General features: G+C 43.3%; 1 protein-coding gene across 7 annotated transcripts in view; it reads left to right on the forward strand.

Moving 5' to 3' along the window:
• The window catches only part of RNF144B (ring finger protein 144B), a 149,243-nt gene extending 141,690 nt beyond the window's left edge, over positions 1–7,553 (forward strand). For all 7 annotated transcript variants that reach the window (XM_079147096.1, XM_079147097.1, XM_079147093.1 and 4 more), the window contains exons 6-8: positions 711–855; positions 4,162–4,251; positions 5,350–7,553. In XM_079147096.1, coding sequence (XP_079003222.1) covers positions 711–855; positions 4,162–4,251; positions 5,350–5,490 — 376 coding nt within the window. In that variant the 3' untranslated portion in view covers positions 5,491–7,553. The remainder of the gene's footprint in view (positions 1–710; positions 856–4,161; positions 4,252–5,349) is intronic.
• Positions 7,554–18,958: the final 11,405 nt, after the last annotated feature.

Consider the following 18,958-nt stretch of genomic DNA (forward strand, 5'->3'; position numbering starts at 1 on the left):
TGTCGCTTGGCATCTGTGTGTCCTGACACAAGACACTCATCCCGAGTCTTTTTCCCCATTAGGGAAACAGGTATGGAAGAAGAAGCTGTCCCCCCGCAACAGTGTAATGCTCTTGCCAGTACCAAATCTGTCAGAGACTGGTAACGCCTTGTGCCTGAGATGTCCCTGCGCAGGAAGGCATCTTGAAGAGCAGTAGCTGAACTGTTACCCAGAGCCCTGGATCCTCCCTCCCACCTGCTGGTCCGGCTTCTTGTTTTCTATGCCCCTTCAGGCTGCAAGCTACATTGGCCTCATCATCTAATATTTTAAAGCACTGATTATTGAACCCCACTCCTCCATTTATCGACTGAGCAGATCATTAGATAGACAAGGCATGCCCCATCTGGATCCCGAGCTAGTTTCTCACGCCTCCAATTTATTATTCATTGTACCCAGGGAATGAAATATTAATTTGACAAAGCAATGAGTTAAATCAGCTGTCGAAAGTGTAATTATATAATTCACTGAAAGCCAAAATAAATAAAGATTCTCTTTTATTTTGAGTTATCTGAATAACTAATAATCTGCGTCTCCTATTTTTTCTCCCTGCCCTTTTTTTGAGAGTGAATTAAGCACAGGTAACTGAGAGTTCATTCCCGACCATCTAGAGAGCTGGGAGATCAGTTGATGGCCGTCAGCTGAACATAGCTTTCCGTCTGCTTTGTTTCTAGGGCCCTTTTTGGGACAGACTCAGAAGCCCCCATTAAGCAATGCCCAGTGTGCCGTGTGTACATCGAGCGCAACGAAGGCTGCGCCCAGATGATGTGCAAGAACTGCAAGCACACGTTTTGCTGGTACTGCCTGCAGAACCTGGACGTAAGTCCCGTCTGAAGAGGGTGGCCATGTGGTCTTTCCTGCATGGTATCTGCTCCACAGCCTCTATCCACAGCTGTTCCTTTTAAAATACTGAGCCTATTTTTGTCCTGAAAAAGGTATTTATTTTTCTTAATGAGACTTCCTGAGCCCACTGCTTTGTTTTTCTTCTTCTTTCCTTTTTTTTTTTTTTTTTTTTTTTTTTTTTTCCTGCGCTGGGGATTAGGCCCTCTCCCTTTGAGCTATACCCACAACTCCCCTGCTACCTGGGGTTACTATAAACCCTTTCTTTGGCTACCTTAGATGTGTTGCCTTACCTTTAAAGACAGGCTTCTGTTTTGGGGACATTTTTTTCTTGCTTTCTGACCATTTTCTCACTCTACTATGAAGGGGCCTGTTAGTGTATTTGTTTTATATTACTATTGTAACAAATGATCACAAATGATCATAAATTTTGTGGCTCAGAATAACACAAGTGCATTATTTTGTATTTCTGTACATTAGAAGTCCAACACAGATCTTACTGGGTTATAATCGAGGTGCGGACAGGGCCACATTCCTTTCTGGAGACTGCAGAGGAGAATCGCTTCCTTGCCCTTTCTGCCTTCTAGAGGGCACCTACATTGCGTGGCTGGTGGCCCCCTTTTCCATCTTCAAAGCCAGAAGCAGTACATCTCTCTGTTCCTTCTTCCACAGTTGCTACGCCCTCTGACCACAGCGGGATGTTTCTCTGCCTTTAAAGACCCACACAGTTAGATTGGGCCCATTTGTATAATTCAAGAAAATCTCCTCCGTTGCAAGGTCCTTACTTCCCATCACACTTGCAAAAGCCTGTTAGCCATTTACAGTGACATTCACAGGTTCTGTGGATTGGGCTGTGAGTGTCTTTGGGGACGCTTATTCTGTCTACTATAATTAGATTAATTTCTTCTTTTTGAATTTAAAGAAAACAACAATCCAAATCAGTGGCATCTCTTCACTGACTGGCTTTTGTCCGTTGGCATGGCAGTAGTACATGCCGTGTTTTGTCCTGTTCCTTTCTGGATCTAGGGACTTGCCTAGTCATGGTTTCTTCTTGCTGTTCACGTGACCTGTCTTCTCAGCTTCCGCTGCGGTTTCATTCAGCCTTGTGCCCAGGTGCGTGCTCACCTCAGAGCTGACAGCCTTGCTCTGATTCTAGTCTTTTAAAGTCGTGGCAGTGCAGATTGTTTACAGATATCCCAACTTGGGCAGTTTGGACCTACAAGGCCAAATCAAGATCAGCTCTCAGTCTTGGCTGGGTGGCCATTCTTTTCTCAGCTCTTGGTTTCCTTGCTTGGTTTGCTTTAATTCAACAGGCAGTGTGTTTGGTGATCTGGAATCCTACACACTCAGTGAGAGAGAGCGCAGGCAACAGGGCCTGTTGGCCACAGAGGGAAGTTGTTCAGGTGATATGGATCTATGAGTCAGCTTGGTCTCAGTGTTCTCAGGAGACAGATGAACTGAGATGAAAATGGACGTTTTAGACTCTAGCAGTTCAGCTCAGATTGAAAGAAATGTTTGTCACTTTACATTTGTTAAAATTTACCATAGTCCCTTAAATCACAAGTATTTGTGATATCTAAGACCTGTCAGAATTCTACATGCGTGATGTTCCAGATGAGGCCCTCACTGGTCACACCTCCACCGGCTTTACAGATGACAAGGAAATCATCTGTTTTCCTTCTGGTTTAGCCACAGTGTTGCTGGGCTCCTATCCCCAAGGCAGCTGGGCCCAGGAGATTCTCTTCAGGAGTCAAGAGTGTCAGAAACTAAATGTGTGCTCCAGATCTCCATCCTGGGGCTGAACAACACTGCCGGATGGTGTTGTGGGGAACACTCTGTTCTGTCATCTGTGCTGCTGGTCCTCGAGATGAAATGGTGCAGATGTTCAGTGGCTGAGCACACAGATTTCAAATGTGGAAGCATCTTTTTTAGCCAGTGTGTTCTGAGATCCGTTCTCTCTGTTTTGGCCCAAGGCATTGGCTTGTCGGTAACGATGTTTTCTCTAGGCAACTCTTCTGTATCACGTGATGGTGTTGATCTCTGTTTGTGTGAAAGTTGAGAGGCTGGGGCTGGGAGAAGGGGAATTTTCTAAATTCTGAGTCTGAGGCAGACACCACACAGAGATTTTGAGTGTTGTGGGGCACTGAGTTCATTCCTGCCTGGACCTTCGCCCCTGCAGTTTCAGAGACTGAAATGTTCTTAACACTGCTTGAGAATCTTACTCCCATGGTGGCTTCAGAGACTGGCTCCCATTAGTTATCTCTTCTCTATTCTGGGACTTGGACTTCCTCTCTCCACTTCCACCGTGTCCGCCCATGCCACCGTGTGCCATGTGGAAGCCAGCCTTTCCTCCAGCCTGCCCTTTGCAAAGCTGGCTGCCTCTTGCTGCTGGTCGGTCGTTACCTGCAGGCAGTGCGGTACGCTCACGTAGCCCTCACCCGACTGGGTTCTTTCCAGGGTTTCGAGTGACTTCTTGGTAGAATCCAGTGGAGACTTCAGTCCTGACCCTTCCTGGCTTCCACACTTACTGTCTTGCTTACCTCTACTTCAGTCACCCTCTCCACTTGCTTTCCTTGGCCTTTTCTGGCCACGTCCTGCCCCCTATGCAGGCCCTCTCTTGATCCGTTCGGAAGTCTTTGAGTTCAGTGGCACCTCTGCTTCCCAGTGGCGCTCTTCCCGGGCATTCTCATTCATGGCCGTGAATTCTTCCACCCCAGGTACTCTGATGCCCAGGTCCCCCTGTCCCAATTCAGATCTCCAGAATGAGCTGCCCTTTGGACAGTACTGCTTGGATATCTCCCCTGTCTGTCAAGTTCAACATCATGTCCAAACCATGATTATCATCTTTCCCCAAAGCATCTGATCATCAGTTCTCTGGCCTGCTTTCAACCCCCTGTCTATGGTGGTGCCTCCTGCTTCCCCCTCTAGTTAATATCTCATGGCTGATAACCTGTCCTCCATCCGGCCCTGGGCGTTGCTCTCCCCCAGCTTGCTGTCGCAGCCTTTGAGCTGCTCCTTCCTGGCCCTCCCGTTCCATCTCCACCTCTGCTGGGGCTCTCGGTGGCCTTGCTAAGGGCTTTGACTTGATTGTAGAACCAATCAAGAGTCACACTGATTATGATCTGTTTTCACTGGGTGATTTATAAAGCTACCATGAAAAGTGAAAGATGACAGGCTTGGAATTCCGAGAGGGGGTTCTCCGGCTTACTCCGTGATTGGTGTGGTTTGTATCCGCCTCTCAATTTGGACTGCGTGTTTCCTGAAACCGCTCCCTTTGTTTTCCAGAATGACATTTTCCTCAGGCACTATGACAAAGGACCATGCAGGAATAAACTCGGCCACTCGAGAGCATCAGTGATGTGGAATCGAACACAGGTACCCTGAGCTTAAAGGGAGTGTGAACGAAACCAGGCTCGTGCCGGCCTCCAGAGCCGCCTCTTCTTCCCGCCACTCCGCTCCCCACTTACCCATGCCGGCCTGGGAGGAGCTGGCACGTTCTGGGGCAGGGAGATGCCCCATGTTGGGGCAGCTGCCCAAAGATAATTCATGAGCCAGTCAGGCTCCTTGAGGACAAATGGAGGGGCAGAGGCACCAGAGAGTCAACAGAGAGCTACGGAACACGGGGCAGATGCTCCTTCTTCTGGAAAATGGGGGAGGTCTTTCCTAAGACCCTGTAAGGCACATCAACTATCAAAGAGCCCTGCTGGGACTTAGGTCTCCCGACGCATGCCACTGTGTGTTTAGCGGAAGGTTCCAAGGGATTCATGGTTTATTTTTGTAGTTTTTATATCAATCAAAGCTCCTTCTGATGGAGCTGACGTTAATGTCCTGCTGATCATTATCAACCCCACTGTGAGACCATAGAGGAAACGCAGGTGGAGAACGAGCCGATGCCTAGTTCACAGTTGTGCTGAGCTTGCAGTGAGCTCTGGTTAGCACTCGGGGTTTGTTCTCACCCTTGACTTAGTCCATTGTGTCTTTTTGGTTTATGTCCAACTCAGACTGTTGCCAAACACTGACTGGAATGTCCCATAAATGTAACTGTCCTGTGTGCCTGAGATGATGTCTTAGTCTTTTGGGTTACTATAACAAATGACAATAGACTGGGTGAGTTAAACAGCAAAAATTTACTTCTTACAGTTTTGGAGTCTGGGAAGTCTAAGCTCTGGGTGCCAGCATGGTCAGGTTCTGGTGAGGGTTCTCCTCCTGACTCACAGATGGCCACATTCTTGTCGTGTCTATAGGCGACACAGAGAGGGCGACAAGAAGAAACAAGTTCTCTTGTGTCTCTTCTTATAAGGACTAATCCACTAATTGACACCTAGAAGTTCTATCACCACATGTCATCACACTGGGGATTAGGGTGTCAATGTACAAATTTGGAGTTGGGGGAAGACAAGCTTTCAGTCTATAGCAGATGGTATTGTTGGAATATGGATAAGTGCTGACATGTGCTTTCCTCTGAACTTCCAGGTGGTAGGAATTCTGGTGGGATTGGGCATCATTGCCTTGGTGACTTCACCATTGTTACTTTTGGCCTCCCCATGCATCATCTGTTGTGTCTGCAAATCCTGTCGGGGCAAGAAGAAAAAGCATGACCCATCCACAACCTAAAGATCTCTGAATTCATGTGCCACAAAAGTCTGGGTTATATGAGACAGCACAGCGATAAAGCCCCACTTAGTGATCTTGCCTCCTTCTCCTTGCCAAACTTTGGAAGTGCCTCTGCGTCCAGACTTTGAACTTGCCTTCAAGCCTCCGGCATTGGGAAAGGCTAAGTCCTGGCCGCAGGTGTTCCCGTGTAACAGGAACTGTCTCTGCAGTCCGGGCTGTGCCCGCGGAGCATGTTGGGAGCTTTGGGGTTGCTTGGGAGGAACTAACAAATCATTTTATCATCTGGAGGACCCCACTGGACTGTTCATCTTCCAGCCAAATCCAAGGAGGCTGAGCGAACGTTTCACATAATAAATGTGTTGTCGCGGTTGGCAACATTCATGCTGAGAAGAAGAGTCTGCTCTGTTTGATTTGAGCACCCTGAGAAACGGGGAAACCCATCGCAGGAGGGGAAGGCTAAGACTACGTGTGAGAAATTCTCATAAGAGCTACAAAGCAGGCTGCTTATCTTAGCAGCTGATGGTTGGTTGTGCCTCTGCCCGTTACTGGGTGTGCTGTTCCCAACGTTCCCACAGTGACTTGGCAGAAACACAATAGGTTTCTCTTCGTGTGATCTCAGCTTCAAGCAGTTGAGACTGCTGTGCGGAGGGAGTTGGCCTTTCCCAGTGAAAGGGTTGCAGCCTGAAAAACAACACCATCTAGTTTAGTGTCTCTCCTTTGGCAAATGTTTCTTTTCTAAGGTGACCACCTTGTCTCTGACAGCCAGTAGCTGTGGTCTGCAGGATCGCTTTATATGAAATATGGGTCGAGTGGTAGAGGCTCAGAACTGGCATCACAGACAACAAGAACCTTCCTTGGGCTCTGTGTTCACACACATAACCCATCTTGAATCGGATCTAAACGTACACATCAAGAGTAAATATTAGGGTCTATATGTGTATCCAGAACCCCTGTGACTTGCAGCCTGCCTAGAATTTCTACCCATTGGGCATGCCTAATAGTAGACACAAAATAAATATTTACCTAAAACCATTTTCTCTATCACTAAAATGGTTTATTATCAACCAACCTAAAGCATTTTTACCCAGTATATATGTAGGTTTGGGTTGCAAATTCATAACTTACCCAAGGACATAGACCCAGAAAGATGACTGTCTTCACACGATACTTAGTACAAATCATACCATGTCTATAAAAACAGGAATTGATAATCATGATATTTACATATAGTCCAACAGTTCAGAGCAGCTCTCTTCTCTGCATAATTTAATATTGCTCTGTCTGCATCTGTTAAGACAATCTGAGTACGTACTTTCTGTGTGTATGAGGCACCTATAAGATGACAAGAACGTAAGGAATAAAATGGGAACACTTTATGTATTGTAAAGAAATTTATATCACCTCATTGTGACTTACCTTTCCCATTATACCATTAGTCAGATTTGCAAAAATGGGCCTTGAAAGACAAAAACAGTTTCTCTAGCGACAGGATTATATTCAACAGTGCAGCGGTGGTTCACAAGATAGGCTACATGTTAACTGAGACCCCTCCCCATAGCCAGGGAGACTACACTGGGAAAAATCAGGACCTGCCAGACTTTCTGAGGTAACTGAGTAACTAGGTTATTAAATTGCTGCTATCCTGGACCCATTACTAAAGACGATGCTTTGTCTATGTGATGGAATGTATCCTAAATGTGGATGTGTACACTTAAGAAACTTTAATTCACACATACATATTGATATCCGATGTACCTATAGTGCACTCATGGGTCATATTCTTCTTTGTTAGTGTATGTTAATTATACAGAATAGTGGGCTTCGTTGTATCATATTTGCATTAACATTTTGATCATTGGTCTTGTACTTTTTCATTTAGAGTTTGAACTCTGGGAAAACTTTTGAATGGCAACCACACCCCCCACCCCAAATTTTCATCATTACTTAAAAATGTCTCGGTAGTGAGTGACTTTCATTTCCTTTGAATCTTTTAATACTTCAGGAGAAAAAAAAAAAGACATGAACTCTTCCATCAGTGTATCTCATGTTGGTATAACTATAAATGTACATATATTTGAATAGTTAATTCGCAGACTACTTCCTCATTATAGAAAAGGGCATTCGTAACTGCTCAGGGGATCATAGGAACCCAACTGAAACTGAATTTTTGTACCAAGGATGACAGTGGTGGCCATGCACACCTCAGTAACCTCCCTCAGCTTGGTTCCACAGAGACTCTCCAAACAGGCAGATTTCAAGTGACTGGAGTGCTATGTTCTTAGGAATTTGGAGCAAAGGTGGAAGAAAACATCTATGCTATTTCCTTGGTAAAATTAAAGGAATTTGTCTTCTCACAGAGATTTTATAACAGAATTAGCTACCTTTTTTTTTTTCTTTGCCAGGGCTAGGGAATGGGGGATGTTTGTTAAACTGATTTTAAATAACTGGATTTAATATTTTTTAATGTTGTAAAGTGCCTGAAAAAAATGGTGACCGAAAATGTGAGTTGTCAGAATCAACAGGAACAGGTGGGTAGGTTGAACCCACACTTATCCCGGGTGCATCGAGGGCAGAAAGCAAGTCAAACCAGAGACCGAGTTTACACAGGAGAGAGCTGAGAACCGTGATATCAGAGGCTGATGCTTTTATTTCGGATAATTGGTCAGTGACAGAGTGTAGCTTGTCCCCTTCCTCTTTCAGCTCTATCTTATCCTGCTGATCCTGCTTTAGGAAAAAACCTGGATCTACATATGAATGTTTGGATGTTGTGACAAAAGTCTCCTTGTGTTTGAAGTAGTACAGTCTATTTGACGTAGAATTCAAACATTCTCCACCAAATTGCAATCTGGTGTAATAAGCCACCATCCAGAAATGCCACCAGCTATTATTAGGCCACAACATCTCGCCATTGCCCCTTCTAGGAATTTTTTTCTTGTTATTAGGGAGGAGGAGGAGGAGGAAAGCTGAATGAGAGCCAGCCTTAGAATCTTAGGTATGCTATTTGTTCATGCCCCAGGTATTTGCTTTGGACTTGAAATCTGTACTTTGAAAGCAGCCTTTGAAAAACAAATAATTCACAGTGTGAGTTTTCTGGAAGCCTGCATCCCACAAATCTTACCTATCCAGGTTTGAAAATCTACATGTTTATTTGAATGTAAATCACTCAGAACCCTAAATTTTCTCTGAGAATTATTCAGAATCTAAATATTCTTCCCTACACAGTGCTTCTAAAGAACTTCCCTTTCTGTTCATGAATAGATGCCTTTATGTGCGTAGAATCCTGTGTATGTGTGCAGCTTTAAGGACAATTTCAGAAATGCCTTAGATGATTGACATTTGATAAAGCCGTCAGAATTGATACCTCTAGGCTGTTACATCTCATGTCGATTCAAGACCCAGGAAGTTTGTTATGTACTTTAAAAAGTTGTATTATATTTTTCCAATTCTTTGGGAGGAAAATAACTGTTTTAGTTTCTCTAGCCCCAATAAATGTGAGCAGGAAATCAAGTGTGTTAACCTTTGTTGTGCTGGGTGATTCTAGACACATTCAGTTTTATGAACCAACCAAATCACTGTCAAACCTAGGTTTGGAATTTGCAAAAGTACCATAATGTGCAACATTGTCTATGGAAACGAGTCTTGCCACTTTGTTTCTTAAAAGAAATGGAAGCAAGTATAATGCTTTTACTCGTTGCAGACTTTCTTACTCTAGGGTTGGGGGTGAATTTTCCACACTACCAGTGCACAGGAATTGATCATCATTCAGAGAGATAACCAATATCATATGTCTTTAATCATTCTGATTCAAAATAAAATGCTGCCCGGTGTCAAAGTCATTGATCTTACAGATAAATTAGGGTTGAACTGAATGTTAAGACCAGTTCCATCCAAAAGCCTGTCAGAAGCATGTGTCTCCTTGTTAAGAGTTTTAAAGAAACTTACATGAGCATTAGGGCCACTTGCCTTGATCAGTATTCAAGGCAGACCTGGCCTTAGGTTGGGTGCCAAAAGCTGGTTAATAGCTGGAACTTGTGTTTCTCCCAAACTGAAAGCTCACTGTGCTGGTATTTTTGCCTTTTCACTGGATTTTAGAATAACCTAAAAGGGTGCCTGAGCTCAAGGGTTTACAGTTGCTCGCAATTCAGATTTCATTGTCATTGTTTTGGAGAAATCAATAAGATCATGTAAAAACATTTTGGTTTTATGGTTTCTTAATTTTCTTAATCATCTCCTAGAATGTCAACAGTATTTCATTTTCAAAGCTTGCTTACTGTTTGCTGAGCTTGAATTTGCATTCCCAAAGAAATATTGAATGAACTATTTTATATAGCAGTGATTTTAATCAATGCCCTAACCAGCAAACTCATTGCGATGTAAATTATGAATCTCATGAATCTGGAGGAGAATTATAATTAGTTTTTTTTCCTGTAATTTAATTACTTTAATTTGTTAGATAATAAATCTGGTTTTTCTTTAGACCCTAAAGATCATGTCCAACTCTATAGTATGAGACAGAAATGCATTTCTTCAAATAACTTGTAAATAGTAATTATTATGCTCTATTTATATATTTTTACATAAACTATTTAAAGAACTTTTAAGAAGAATCCCGTCAGATAATGAAGCAGATATGAGATCTATTTCATAGGGAAAGTAACGGTTCAGGGTTCATGTTTTGCCAAGGGTCATACTGCTGATGGGTGACAGCCAGAAGAACACAAGACCCCTGCCTAGGAAGTACTTCAGTGCCGTCATGTGTCACTGACGCCAAACCTGCCTTCACATGCAAACCTGTGAGTTCTGAGAGAATGTACACCCCTCTGCGTTGTCTGCCTTAAGGGAGGGTTAGGTAAGAATCATTTCTGTTTCAAATTATTAAGGGTCTGCTTTGGGGGGTGTGACAGTGTGCCCAGAGCAGACGGATACCCCAGAGGACAGCCCCCATTACCACGGGGGCTCAGCTAGGGAAAGACAGGAGATGAGGATGATCCCTTAGAGAAATAACAAGGCCCTGTGTGTCTGCCTTCCCAATATCAGAACCACGATGACCCACGGCCCCTCATACTTCAAATGCCAGCGTGCCCGCCTTTCCCAGTGAAGTGTGTTCCCACGGTGCCTTTTGATGTTGACAGTCCAGACTCAAAGCCATTGTGACCCAGATCCAAAGCTTTCCTATTAACATCTCCAGCTCAGACTCAAACGCGTATTTGTGACCCATCATTAAATGAATCAACCCGCAGTTTTGAGAGCTAGAAATGGGGCTCTGGATGAGGAACTTGCTGAATGCGTTTCTGATGCGCATGAAGAAGCTGTGCTTTGAATTCCATTTTCTGCCTTCATGATTTTCAATTTTATCAGGATTCCATTTGTTTCCACTCTTGTCTTTTTTGTATGCGGAAGCCAGAATCCAGGCTTTGGATGAGAAGGAAATTAGTCTAATGTTAGACGTTTCATCCTGTAGTTCATTAAGGACCTGGGATGATTTGAGGTGGTATATTTTCTCCAGGGGCCGAGTAGAGAGGTGGTTGACGTTGATATTGTTGGACATGTTCAAATAAAATGGTCATCTTTTCTTCCCCAAAGCCCCTTCCCGGTACTGGGGATTGAACCCAGAGCCTGGTGCGCACTGTCATGCAGGCTTCCTTGAAGTAAATGATGAGACTTCCCGACTCTGGGTTAGCCAGGGCTCACATTTTGAACCCAGGCCAATTTGTTTAACTAAAAGCAAACAGATTTAAAAATCTACACACAGCCCTGCCCTGTGTACCCTGAGTTTCAGCCTGGTCCTGGGACTTCAGCACCACAAGGGCACGTGAACAGGTGTGGGATGAGGGCTGGCAAGTCTGGGGTCACCCCGGGCAGAGAACAAGTGTGCAGGGTCATCTTCTGACCTCCCTGCCCTCTGCCAGTCCAGTTGGTGCAGTGTTGGAGACAGACCCTGACTTGGGGTGGGCTGACTTCTGTTCCAGGTCAGCTCTGGTCTTGGCTGGGGCACGATCCAGTCATTTCCCATAGTGAGATTTCATCCCTGTCTCGGGGCAGATTGGGAGGTTTGGATGAAATCCCGGGTGTCAAAGTGCATCTAAGTGTTTGCTAGGGAGGCAAGAGGAGAGGGAGCCACCGTGTCATGTGGACTTGTGGCTGCCAGTGTGGGTGGTGAGTCCCAAAGGAGACCAGAGGTCAAACTTGGGGATCAGTCCTAAAATACTGTTCAAGTTTAAGAGTGTTTGTTGAGGGAGATACGAAGCCCTCAAGTAAATGTTTTGTCTTTGTAATTTAAAAAGAATTCCTTTATGTCAGTTTTTTGCAAAGAAATATTTCACAAAATAAAGCTATCTAATTTTATGCTTGATGAAAACAGAGTAGAAAATATAGAATTGGTATCAACACGATGATCTTTGGAGGGGAAGTTATTTATTGTAAAAGCCTGCATTTACACAAGGCCTCATGGGGTACAAAGCACTGTCAAACGGATTTCCTTTTGCTCTTCCTGCTGCTCTAGAAGGTGGATATTAATATGCCTACCCCTGCCCCTAATTCACAGATGAGAGACTCAAGGGTTCAGTGACGTGGCACAAGGTCATACAGCAGGTTGGTGCTGGGTAGAATTCAACCTTACATCTTGCAAGAACCAGCCCAGGATCTCTTAGTATTACTTAAACATTTTTAAAGCAGCTTTTTAAGTACCATTGTTGCTTTGATTTCTGTAGGTCTGAAACCTGCTTGGTGTGGCTGGGTTCTCTGCTGGTCTCCCTGAGCTTAATCCCTGAGTTTAACTTCAAGGTGTTGCCTGGAGTCCTGGAGTTTGGGACCCGTCCCAGATCACAGGGCATTGTCGGAATCCAGTTCTTTTCTCAGGGCTTCCTTGTGGCCGCCTCCATCTTCAGGCCAGCAAGGCTGGCCATGTGACTTCCTCTTCTGACACATCCCTGACCTTTAGTTTACATGTTTAGATGGCTACAGGAGCACGTTCACTTTTGTTGTTCTGAAGGAATTGTAACTGTTTCCCCACCCCCTGAAGGCAGACCGTTCACGCAGGTGACAGAATCAGCTTGACAAAAGTCACAAACTCGGGGAAGAACTGAGAGCAGCACTTGACATCCGACAAATGACTTTCGATTTAAAATTGCTGTTGAGCCTGCTACAGCCCAGCTGTCAGTGACCTTGGGAAGTTCACCTTATCTGTATGTCTTTACCCAAATGGATTTAGAAAACCTGGTTGCATCTCCCTAACACACCTTTAGGAGACTCAGGGCTGGTTAGACTCTGGATTCAGGAAGGACAAGTCCTTTCCCAAGCTGACCTTCCAGAGTGCAAGATGACCTTTCCACTCAATCACACCAATAAAGTAGATAGATTTGGGTTAAGCAGTTGCTGCTTTGGCCCAAAGTCAAGGTCATCCCCCCTAAACTCTGGGCAGGTGCTTCAGATGTTTTGAGCCAGTTCTTCTGATTTGGAATGGAAGTTGAAACAAAGGGCAAAAGCTTCACTAGTCCTTTGTGGCCTTGGGCAACGTACAATTTCTTTCAACCTGTTTCTTCATCTAGAAAATTAGGAAGTTATTATTTTCTAAGTCCAGTGCAAATATGACATTATGACTAAGACGGACAAAATAACCCCTCCAGACCCCATTGTGAGCCCCATATGCATGAGAGCAGATAGCACAGGGAAATTCTCCTTATTAAACAAGGAACTAAATTATGAGTAACTCCAAAAGCAGGTCAATATATTACCAATTTACTTAAAATAAGCAAACTCAAAGAACAGTGGTTGAACTTCATGATTTGTCCACGCTCTTGGTGGTTGAAAAGATCAATAAAAGTAAGTTGGGGAAACTTTCCAAGATCTGTTTCTGCTAGTAACTGTATTAATATCAGACCTCGGTATCTTATTTGGAACACATCAGACTTCAGTTTCAGGTGCTTGTGATTACCTTTTCTCTACATTTCCAGTATACACTGACTATTCTGTGAATTGAATTAAATTTAAGGTACATATGTACATGTGCTAATGAGTAGCATGTATGTATAATATATGTACAAAACGTGTATCTATATAAGGGGTGTGTGTGTGTGTGTGTGTGTGTGTGTGTGTGTGTGTGTGTGAACGAGTGGAAGGGAGGTGGGCAGATGTATAAGCACATTTATTCAGATACAAAGATATTTTTATTTCGACTTAATAAATTTTACTTTCAAAAGAAGAACACAAATGAATTTTGGATTTTAAAAATAGCAAATTAAGAAACAAGAGTTAAATACTAAAAGAATGCTTTTGAAAACATTTTGACTTTTGAGCTGACAAGTGCTTATTTTTGGATATTGCTGGAAACTGTTAATAAGTCACTCCTAGAGATGATCGTGCCCACTGGTGACAAAGTGTTCCCACTTAGGCTTTTTAACAGCGGAGTCATTTTAAGAGTAGTCGTACTGAATACCCATACCTAGTGTTTCTAGCTAATGTCACAAATGTATCGTCACCTAACAAGGAAAACAAAGACTTGAAAGAAAATCTTCAGGCTTAATTTGCTACCCATTTCAATGAAAATAAAAATGTGTATTGATTGCAACTTAAGGTGGAAATGATGAAAAAATGAAAATAATTGTGTCTTTTCCTCATTCCTCATTCATGATCTGTAAGGTATTTCTCAAACATTGCCACAAAAATATCCTCAGTGGGTGTAGGAACTTGTATTTATCCCTGGAAGAGCCAGAAGATGACCTGGAGACACAGTCCCCATAACGGCTCGGGGATAGCTCCTTATTTGACATTTCCTGTCTTATCTATGAACTTTATTGTTTTAAAAATTCATTTGAAAATTATAATCCACTTATTATTTTGATTTCAAAGTTAATATTCTAAGTTATTGAAGTAAAGGCAGCTTCTTAAAGAGGTACCATCTTTAACCTCGAATCCTCCGTGCCTTGGTGTGGCCCTGGGTACCTCTGGATGTACCCACACGTGCTGGGGAAGTGGAGGCCCGTGGCTGGACGCGTGGGTGCATCTTCAAGGTGGCCAGCTAACTATTTAGCACATAGAGCACCTTCCTCATAGGCGCCGATGTTGGCATTTAGCTGCCTCAAGAGGTGTAGTCAGGTCTGGAGAAAGGACTACTGAAAGATAAGTAGTGTGTTGAGTCCTGCCTGGTCAGTGCAGGTTAGTGGCCTAGACAGGTTAGTGGCATAGACGGAATGAAGAGGAGGGTGGACATCAGTGGGACTTTTCTTTAAGGCGGCCTTACTGTATCAAGTCCTTGGAAGATTATTAGGATTGCTATCAGCAAGGGTATTACAGAAGACACGTGACGTCACAGCAAGGTGGCTTGTGACTGATGCACACTTAGCTGCAATAAACTGGAACAGAGCGCTGGAGGGCAGAGGAGAGTGGCAGATGACGGAAGAGGCAGCCTTGCATGCCAGGGCTGGGTCTTTTTGGAATAGGGTTTCATTTAAGGGTTCTGAGCTACATTTTAGAAGGTTGACTTGACAGCAGTGTGTCACCTAAAGGGGGAAAACTGCAGGTAGCATGCCAGTTAGGGTCAGTTAATGAGGACTTGGTCCAGAGGAGTGTCTACAGGGAATGAAAAAAATTTTTTTTTTTTTTTTTAATACAAGACAAATAAGAGAACACAACAAACCCATAGCATTTTGCATTAGGGTGAGTCTATCATCCACAGAAGTCCTGCTTTAAAAAAGTTTTCCATGATAATGTTTTCTTACTTGAACATTTGACTATATTATTGAATTTTAAACCTCTACACAATAGCTATCAATCTTAATCCAGAGCCAGCTTAGAATGGGTTTTGATAAGATGAGGTTTACTCATAGGACTCACCCTGAAATCATTTTTGGAACAAAGCGAGAAATAAATGAAATTACTCATAGGACACGAAGAAGGAGCGACCAGGCTGAGTACATAGAGACTGAGTGGCAGATGGATTTGTACTTGATTTTGTGATTTTAGTTAAGTATGAAAGCAGGGGACGAAGGAGAGGTTCTCATATTAATGATTTCATCTGTGTTCAAGAAAGGGTTTCAACCCAATGACTTTCTCCTCTGCTGGGGAGAACCAGGGGCACTGAAGTATATAACCAGCTGGACAAGGACCGGAAATGGAGCCAAGTTCTGAAAATGCTTTGAGGAAGTTAATTGCCCACGTTGTTTTCATTGAGTTGGAAAAGAATTCCCTCGGACAATATGTGAGGTGTGTCTTTCCTCTTAGCTGCCACACTGTCTGCTCAGAAGATAAACCGGTGCCATCTGACGTTATGTGCTTCCATCTTGTACAGGAGGGACTGCAGCTGGCAGGGCGCCGGGCTCCCTGGTGTTGCTGTGCTTGGCGGGCAGGCCATGGAACCCATGGAACCCGTGTGCAGGGTAGCTGCTGGCGCCTGCTTGATAGGACCAAGGGCAAGACCTGGGAACACTGTATCCGGGCCAGATGGGCCTTGGTTAATCAATACCCATCAGGAGGGAGGGGGAAAAGGGAAAGGAAGGCAGCTTATGGTCAGAAACCAGCACGGCCTTCACACTAACCCACACCAGGAGGAAAGCTCAGTGCCCTGGGGTTGGGTCCTGATCAACTGATGCTTAAGAGTTCGGAAAAGCCACCCCTGGGCAAGTGTGGCACAATTTCTTTGCTCCATAGATGTTGGTGTCTGCAAATGTTCCTCTGTTAATTCCCTCAATTCATCTGTTATACTGAGAGCTCAAAAATGTCAAGGTCTGAGTCATGTGGAGAACTCTCTTCCAATGAAAAAACAACCCCCATCTCCAAAGGAGGTTTTTAATCTGGTTTCCTTGAAGTTATTCTTTAATAACCAGATATGTGTTTGTTTCTTAGCCTTTTCAAACAATGAGCTCTTGGAATTATTTTTGCCTTCTAATTCATTAATTTGATTTTACTCTTTATTAAATTTTTTCCTTCTGCTTTTTAAAAAGGTTTTTAAAAATTACTTTTTTTCTTCTTGGGTTGTATGCATCACTTATTTTCATTATTCCTAATTTAATTATAAAAGCATTTAAAGTCATAACATCTCCTTCCAATATAACTTTGGTAGCCTCCTATAAATTTTAATAAATAATGTCATTGTATTTACATCTATTTTCACTCACTAATGGTTTTGGTCAGACAAGCTTTGGTTTCCAAGTATATTTTGTTTTTTCCCTTAAAAATATGACAAATTTCGAAGTTTATTTTTGCCTTGGGTCACATTGCTTATATAAGCTTTACTTTGGGGACTTTACTGAGAACTTCTTTGTAGAGAAAAACAAAATATTTCATAAGTATTCTTTCCGAGGGGTATAAAGTTTGATAGATAAAAATAAATGTTGCTTATTAACTCTCTTATTCTATCCTATCTTTGTTTATTACTTTATCTGCATGGAAAGAAGGTTTTTTTTTTTTTTAAGTTGTTTACCCCTATACTCCCCATTTTATCAATTTCCTTGTATTTCTAGTATCTCATGTGTTTTAAAGTTATTTTAATCAAAATAACATCCACATTATAACATTTTATTAATATAAACTTTAATGATAAGCTAGAATTATCCTATAAAGTTGATAAGCAAGATTTTCTTTTTACGTATCGAACCTTATACTCTTCAGAGAAAATGCTTACTGAAATAAAACAAGAGCCCCTGACCTCTTCTCTCTGCTTGCTGTTGAGGCCCAGGAAACCCACTTTATCCATTTTGGCTTTGAGTTCATCTGGTGGTTCCTCTGTCAGTCTAAATAGCACGTAGATACCACATTCTTATAGGGGAAATTCATTTTGGTATCATTACAGTGTCACTTGACTGGCAGCTGTTAGTCATGTGAATTGCACCTCTTATGCAGGCTGTCTCCAGCCTTCCCCACCTCCTCCCATAAGTGTCCCATCATTACTTCAGTTTCTTTCTGGTCTTGAGGATTAACGCCTTCATTCCTCTTTCCATCGACTGTAGGCAGTGCAGCCCTGACTCCCCCAAAACATAGCTAGCCTTCCTTCTGCCTCCTGTCCCATTTTTTCCCCATTTTAGTTCATAAAATCTATCAATTAATCATAGTTACCTTTTTTTTTTTTTTGCAAAAACAGAACAGGAAGTATCAGTATCTAGCGCAGAGTAAATGCTCATTAAAGATCTGTTATCATTACCGATGGGGCTGTGCAAATGCTTTGCATGGCAATATAATGGAGGAAGGATGTCATCCTGCGTTTGTCCAGCCCCACAGCATGGGGAACATCCAGAAGGAACTGTAATGGAAGCCACGGACTTTGAATTGTCATAATGCCGGACTCTGGGGTGCAATGTTGATGACGGCATATGCTGCACACAGGCGGAGCGGGGACGCCATGAGCTCCGCCCCTAGAGCCAGGTCATCCTGTGGTGGATGGAATTGTCACCTGAGTAAGTTATGTCACCTCCTTGAGCCTTTCCTGTCTATAAAGTGGGAATAGGTTGCTTCTAAGTTCGGCATCTGGTACACAGTAATTGCTTATTAAAATTTTTTTAAATATGATCAATACATTTCAAAGTATATTATATTTATTTTCTCCTTTGTGATATGATCTGGTCCTCTGTGCTGTCATTATCAATAGATTGATTCTAATGGTTGAAACCTCTTAAACGTTTTTGTCTTATGGGTTGAGAGGCGAGCTATGTGCTGTGATCACGTTTCTGCAGAGGGCCACCTAGAGGAGACCCTTCAGGTGCGTGGCTCTCGCTTGTGATCCACTCTTTGTTCAGGATGCTGCACTTGTAGACCATGCCTCGCTGAGTAGCTCTGTGTTTATCCTGGATTCCTGGTTCCTTTTCTTTTTTCCAGGTGGGGAAAACCTTGCTCTCTGTCTCTTGATCATGATCACATTTAAGAGTCACACTTGTTCTCCTTTTTGCTGGGGACCTATTCTATTCTTGGCTTCAGAACCCCTGAGGTGCTTGCACTTCTACTTGGTGGGTTCCCTTTAGGCTGGTACCAGGACTTTCTGGCCAACTTCCTGCTTTGGTCACCCCGTTGATTCCATTATAGGCGGCACTCTCCTCCCACTGATCTGTCCCACAGAGTCCTCCTCTTCCTCCCTCCACCTGCCCCTCTCATGGGCTTCGTGCTGAACCCCTTCCTGCTCCTGGTCGGGTTGACTTTCCTGGCTCCTGCCTCTTCCTTGCCTTTGCCTGTCCCCTGACTTTGCTGGAGCAATGGACTCAGGAGGCACATTTTCTGAGTTCTTGCTCGTCTCGATATTGTTTTGTCTTTTCTTTCACATCACATCCTCTTCTGTTGCCTTTGAACCCTTCTATTTAACCGTGTGTCTGAGCAACCGTATTTTTAGTCTCCCAAAGCGTTTTCTTATCTTTTTATTCTCCTTTTCCACAACATCCTGTTATGAAAGCAATCTCTCCAAGGATGCGGACCAGAGATTTATTTTTTAAAAACGCTCTCCCTAGTTTCTTTCTTTTACGTGGCAGGCTTCCTCAGATGTTTGTTGTCG

This window comes from Sciurus vulgaris, assembly GCF_902686455.1.
Source record: "Sciurus vulgaris genome assembly, chromosome: 7".
Taxonomy (NCBI): Eukaryota; Metazoa; Chordata; class Mammalia; order Rodentia; family Sciuridae; genus Sciurus; species Sciurus vulgaris.